Source organism: Pelobates fuscus, chromosome 5 (genome assembly GCF_036172605.1).
Source record: "Pelobates fuscus isolate aPelFus1 chromosome 5, aPelFus1.pri, whole genome shotgun sequence".
NCBI lineage: Eukaryota > Metazoa > Chordata > Amphibia > Anura > Pelobatidae > Pelobates > Pelobates fuscus.
Window position 1 is genome coordinate 331,629,542 of NC_086321.1, and position 6,676 is coordinate 331,636,217.

At 39.9% G+C, this 6,676-nt stretch overlaps 1 protein-coding gene across 1 annotated transcript; it reads right to left on the minus strand.

Annotated features, from left to right (window-relative positions):
* Positions 1–2,057: 2,057 nt before the first annotated feature.
* On the minus strand, positions 2,058–4,370 carry MAFB (MAF bZIP transcription factor B). Its single transcript, XM_063455709.1, has one exon. The coding sequence runs from the start codon at positions 3,936–3,938 to the stop codon at positions 3,000–3,002; it is 939 nt and encodes a 312-aa protein (XP_063311779.1). The 5' UTR covers positions 3,939–4,370; the 3' UTR covers positions 2,058–2,999.
* Between the last annotated feature and the right edge of the window lie 2,306 nt (positions 4,371–6,676).

The following is a 6,676-nucleotide window of genomic DNA, read 5'->3' on the forward strand; positions in this document are numbered from 1 at the left end:
GCAAAAGCCGGCGTTATACCAAAAATGCTAACCTGTCTCTCTGTAATTCTGAACATCTTAACTCTTTTTTTTTTTTTTTTGTACTTTTATTTAGTCTTTACTGCATGTTTCTGTTGGAGCTAAACAGTTCATATCTACCATCCCAAGGTATTTATTAATGAATCTGGATAGCTAGAACATAACGAGAGTGAATTATTAAAGGTGTATTATGTGAAAAAGCGTGTAAAGAACAGTTTAAATTCTGTCCGAAGTCCGTGTGATTATTTTATGGCAGAACATGCTGGACCCTGAACCTAGTCTAAGAACATTACGTGCAATGATCTCGTAACTGCGTTCTGCAAACTTAAATCGCTGTGAAGGAAAAAAAAAAAATACATTCTATTACAGGAAAAAATATCTTATTCCTTAAATGTATATTTAAAATTCTTTTAAAAAAAATACATGAAATAGAAGAGGGATAATTATATACAGAAAAAGGGGCGATAACCTATTAGATTTGCTGCAGGTGCCTACGTATCACTTAATGATGTGTGTGTATATATAGATAAAAATCGAGAATAAAATGTTAACGATATACATGAAAGGAACAGTCCAAACAACCAAAGCAATTTCAATGATTTTAATAAGCAAAATAGGAAACAATTTTATTAACAAAAAACAGAAACCAGTCTGAATTAAACTACAATAGACCAGATATGAACAGTTTTTTTTAAATCTTATCAGAAGCAGGGTATGAAATTTTTCCCTTCAGAACTTTATGTGAAATAAAAACAGCTCACTGCCGAAAAATACATGATTTCAACCCAGTTGAATCAGGAAAAAATAAAATAACAAAACAAATAAACAACCCACAGACCATTGCTGATGCACTGACACAGATCCACAATATTTTAAGACTGCAAGCATCATGCTGTTCATAAAAACCTGTTTACTACAGTTAACTTATAAACAAATAAACTGACAAAAAAATATTTTTTTTTTTGATAAAGTTCATACGCATCTGCACCAGCAGTGCCAGGAAAAAAAAAAAAATCAAAAAAAAAAAAATATGCATAAAAAAAAAAAAAAAAAAGGAATAATAATATTTTGGTATACCGTGAGCAGACAGCATCACTTTATTTTTATTTATTTTTTTTACTGACCAGCAGAAAAATTAAACTGTTCAGCAACCGGCTGCATCTCACTGCTACATATATAAATAAACTGAGCAGAACAGAAATTAAAAAAAAAAAATGTAAAAAAAAAAAAAAATGAAAATCAAAAATTTCCATCCTAGCTGTTAGTAGTAGGAAACAAACAGGAGAACGCAGCTTTTAGAAGCAAAAGTATTTAGTATCTATATAAGTCACAATTTAAGCTGTCAAAACAGAGCCCTGCCTATGTCCTCAGAGAGTATGCTATAGCATTTTCCCACTATCCTGTTGTCAGCAGGAATAAAACTCAAGATACCAGCATTTCATGTAAAAGGGGATGAATCGTTTCTACTCACATCTTTGGCAAATTTAACTCTCCATCCCTCAGAGGACTTGCATTAGCCGGTGCCATAATTTGGTATCGGTCCCTCTGGGCGATGAAGGGTTAAAACACCAAGGAGTATATTCACTGAACAGTGATTTGTGGAGCACCGAAAGCCTTTTTTTTATTTTTTTTGCATAATTTAGGCCACAATAGCTGACTTGGAAAAAAATCTGCAAAAATCCTGCTTTATAGACAACTTGGCTATTTGGACTTAAATTTGGCAAATTCACTTTTCAATTCACCACAAACCACCCTTTAGTGAATATTTTAATATATGCATTTTTTTTTTCTCGCTTGTTTGCTCTTAATACAATTCCTGAGAGAGTAATTCTGGGTAATAATAATTTATTGACATACAACATCAATGATTAAGTAGAATTTGGGTCATTTTATCAAGAGCTTTAACTATAGCAGGCACTTAATTACACTGCTAATAGTTATAGCACATTTACATTTGTGATTGATTTTATATTTTTTTCTTTCATTCAAAATTTGATCAAAGCATTAAAAAAAAAAAAAAATTAAATATAAAAAAAAAAAAAAAACAACTTGGGGGCAAAACCAATCTAAAAGTGCACTAAAATGCCCATAGAAATACTTATATCAAACAAGTGAAATGTGAAGATGGCATAATTATATACAGATTATACCCTTTGAGTGCCAGAGTAAGGGAAGAGGACTGAAAGCCCATTGCCTAGCCTGGCACTGAAAGAGTTAAGAACCTAGAAGAACAGGGATATTTCAACTTAAGCACATAGCTAATAAAAAACAAAAACAAACAAAAAATAAAATCTGGACACCTCAATACAAAAACAATTTAAAAAATGAAGGTTTGAGGCCAATAACCAGAATAACAGCATGCTCAGATTAAACAACAAAATGTTACAAAATAGAACATATTACCATACATGTCCAGCATGCAGGATTAATATTTTAATGCAGGTTTTTTTTGTTTCTTATATTTTCTAGATAATCAAGCAGGCAATAAAACCCAAGGGATAGGGGTTGCACATAATCTCCCACCTGTTTCTTCTATAAACTAGTTTATCTGAACCAAAGCTGCAGAAGTTAGGCAGTCTTACATTATTACACTGTTCATTATTTTCCTCCTTCCAAAGAGACATTGTCATTTTTTCATCACAGTTACTGGAGGACTTTTATAAAAAAAAAGCAAACCTCTGCCAAAAGTTTTCTCCCCCTTCCCTTCCTTAGCCCCCCACAAACAGGCTGGTAACCCCCCTCCCCAATAAAGAAAAGAGCAACCCGGATAGAAGGGTTATGTTTAAAGTTGTTCTTGTGTGCACCCCTGTCCCACCAAAAGACTAGTCTACAAAAAACAAACAGTAGGTGCAGAGTTCTTATGGTATGATTTCTTGAACCCCCAACCACCCACCAACGCCCCCACCCCCTACTCAAAGCAGGCAGTTTTAGAGATGTTCAGAGGACAAGCAGCCTCAAGTTCTGTTCTGCCCCTGGTTGACTCACATAAAGAATTCTGGTGAAGACGGATTGTCGCTGGTCGAACCAGCCTCTCTGAAGCTGTTGTTGGACAGTTTCTCGCACTTGATCTTGTAGGCATCTCTCTCCCTGGCTAGCCTGGCCACCTCTTGCTTTAGGTGCTCAACTTGCTGGATTAGTTGGGTCTTCTCGTTCTCCAGGTGATGCTTCTGCTGGACTCTCTTGTACCTGCAGGACTGGGCATAACCCCTGTTTTTGAGGGTTCTCCTCTTCTGCTTCAGACGGATCACATCGTCCTTGGTGAAGCCTCTGAGGTGCCTGTTGAGTTCCCGGACAGACATGGAGACCAGCTGCTCGTCGGAGAACCTATCTTCCACTTGGCTGGAGGACTGGTGGTGAGGTTGGTGACTGTTCTGCAGCTGCTGGGAAGAGGTGGAGGACCCAGAAGGACTTGGAGAACCTTGGAGATGGTGATGGTGGTGATGATGATGTGGGTGCTGGTGGCCCATATCTTCATGGGGGACTCCTTGATACTGGTGGTGGTGGTTGTTGTGATGGTGATGGTGGTGGTGACCTCTGAAGCTATCAAAGCCCTGCAGCTGGGGGGGCATCTGGTGTGGCCCTATGAGTGCCTCCACTGCATCTTCTGGGGTCAAGTTAAGAGCTTCTGGGTTGACCTGCTGGTAGTTGTTGGTCATCCAGTAGAGGTCTTCCAGGTGTGTCTTCTGCTCGGTGGGGCTGAAGCTGGGGGAGGAGGGCACTGAGCTGCAGGGGGTGCTGATGGGTGTGGAGGACACTGAGCCGGTAGGTTGTAAGCGGTTGCAATGCCTTAGGGTGCGATCTGCTCTGCCACCCAGGGGCTCCTTCTTCACATCAAACTTCATCAGGTCAAAGTCATTGACGTACTCCATGGCTAGCGGACTTGTAGGCAAATCTGTTCCAATGGGCAACTCTCCGGCCATGTCACTCTTCTTCACTCCAGCCCTGCTACCCTGAGTGTGCTATCAATGCACACTCAAGGATCCCCAGTGCAGGAGACTAGTCTTGCTGCAGGGGACGAAGAGGGGAGTCGAGAATTCTGAAGAAAGAATCTTCTAATCACTTCTCCTCCTTGCTTGCTCAGATCGCCTTCTTTCTGCTGAGCTTGGCAAAAATCCCAAATAAACGCTGGAGAACAGCAGACCTTCCCCCCTTTCTCTCCAGAGTCCCGGGGACAGCTCCCAAATCCTCCCTGCTTGGCTTTTTGTAAATTCCAGTTGCAGCAGAGAAGACACTGGAGTCAGGGAACTTTGTTGGGTTGAAAGAGCAGGCAGGTGATGCCTTTGAACAAACCCCTCTCACTGAGGACTGGAGGGTCTATAGCTCTGGCTATCATCTGTGCCTCTTCCAGCTAGACTGCTACTTATATCCCTCCCCTCGCATCACGAGGTGTAAGGGGAGGGAGCACTCACTGCCATCCAATGGCTGGGGAGTGTCTGCTAGATTAGCATAGGAGTGGGGCAAGGGAGAGGAGAGGGGGTGAGGAGATGTGAGAAGTGACAGATAGGAGAGAAGTCAGCTGACAAGCTACTGCTCAACAAGACCAGGCAATGGCAAGCCTCAAAATGTACAGCAGCCTTCACACATACAAACAGCACAGAGTATACACTACACTATATACTGTATGTCATAGCAAAGTGTGTACAGCAGCCTTCACACACAAACAGCACAGAGTATACACTACACTATATACTGTATGTCATAGCAAAGTGTGTACAGCAGCCTTCACACACAAACAGCACAGAGTATACACTACACTATATACTGTATGCCATAGCAAAGTGTGTACAGCAGCCTTCACACACAAACAGCACAGAGTATACACTACACTATATACTGTATGCCATAGCAAAGTGTGTACAGCAGCCTTCACACACAAACAGCACAGAGTATACACTACACTACATACTGTATGTCATAGCAAAGTGTGTACAGCAGTCTTCACACACAAACAGCACAAAGTATACACTGCACTATATACTGTATGCCATAGCAAAGTGTGTACAGCAGCCTTCACACACAAACAGCACAGAGTATACACTACACTATATACTGTATGTCATAGCAAAGTGTGTACAGCAGCCTTCACACACAAACAGCACAGAGTATACACTACACTATATACTGTATGTCATTGCAAAGTGTGCACAGCAGCCTTCACACACAAACAGCACAGAGTATACAGTACACTAAATGTCATAGCAAAAAGTGTACAGCAGCCTTCACACACAAACAGCACAGAGTATACACTGCACTATATACTGTATGTCATTGCAAAGTGTGCACAGCAGCTTCCACAGACATATATACAAAGCTCAGTATACACTTCACGTCATAGCAAAGTGTGTACTGCAGCCTACATACAAAGTATACACTATTCTAGATACAGTATATTATATCAACGTGTGTGCAGCAGCCTACATACAAAGTATACACTATCCAATACTGTAAATTATTTTAAAGTGTGTACAGCCTCTTATATACAAATTATACACTATTCTATATACTGCATATTATATCAAACTGTGTACAGCAGTCCTCGTACACATGCATGCAATGCAGAGTATATACCAATGTCATTGCAAAGTGTGTACAGCAGCCTCCATACAAAGAATACAGTGTTCTATATACTGCATATTATATCAAACTGTGTAAAGCGGCCTACAAACAAATTATACACGATTCTATATACTGCATATTATATCAAAGTGTGTACAGCATCCCACATTCCCATGCATACAATGAATGACACTGCAAAGTGTGTAGAGCAGCCAACATACCCATTCATACAATCTATAGTACACAGTGGTCTATATATACTGCATGTCATAAAGTGTGTACAGCAGCCTCCATACACATCACGAAAAGCAGAGTATACGCTATTCCACATAGTGCATGTCATAAAGTGTGTACAGCAGCCTCTCTATATATTGTATCCTTTATCAACGTGGGTACAGCAGCCTTCATACACATCATGCAAAGCAGAGTATACACTATTCCACATAGTGCATGACATAAAGTGTGTACAGCTGCCACACTCACTAAATATTGTATCTTATATCAAAGTGGGTACAGCAGCCTCCATACACATCATGCAAATCAGAGTATACACTATTCCACATAGTGCATGACAAAGTGGGTACAGCAGCCTCTCTATATATTGTATCCTTTATCAACGTGAGTACAGCAGCCTTCATACACAAGCATGCAATACAGAATATACACCTTTCTGTATACTATATGAGACATGAAAGTGAGCACAGCAGCCTCCATGCACACGTACATATTTTATGCAGAATAACCAATGTCAGCTCTACATTGTAAAGTCAGATCTGAGAGAGAACACTTTAATTCTGGTCTGTTTTCCTAAAATTCATAGTGTGATCCTGATCTGGGACACTTAATCATTAAAAACAAAACAAACATCTACTGGTCAATACTATCCCTAGATATCCTTCTCTATATACAGCAATGTGATGTACTACACAGCTCTGTCTACAGCTCTCAATCTACAGCTACCTACTGCTATCTATCGATCTACAGCTACCCAGGGCTATCTCTATCTACAACCATATATCTAGATTTATAGATACCTTAATCTGGCTGCAAATACCTACAGCTATACAAAAAAAACTCTCTCTCTCTCTCTCTCTCTCTCTCT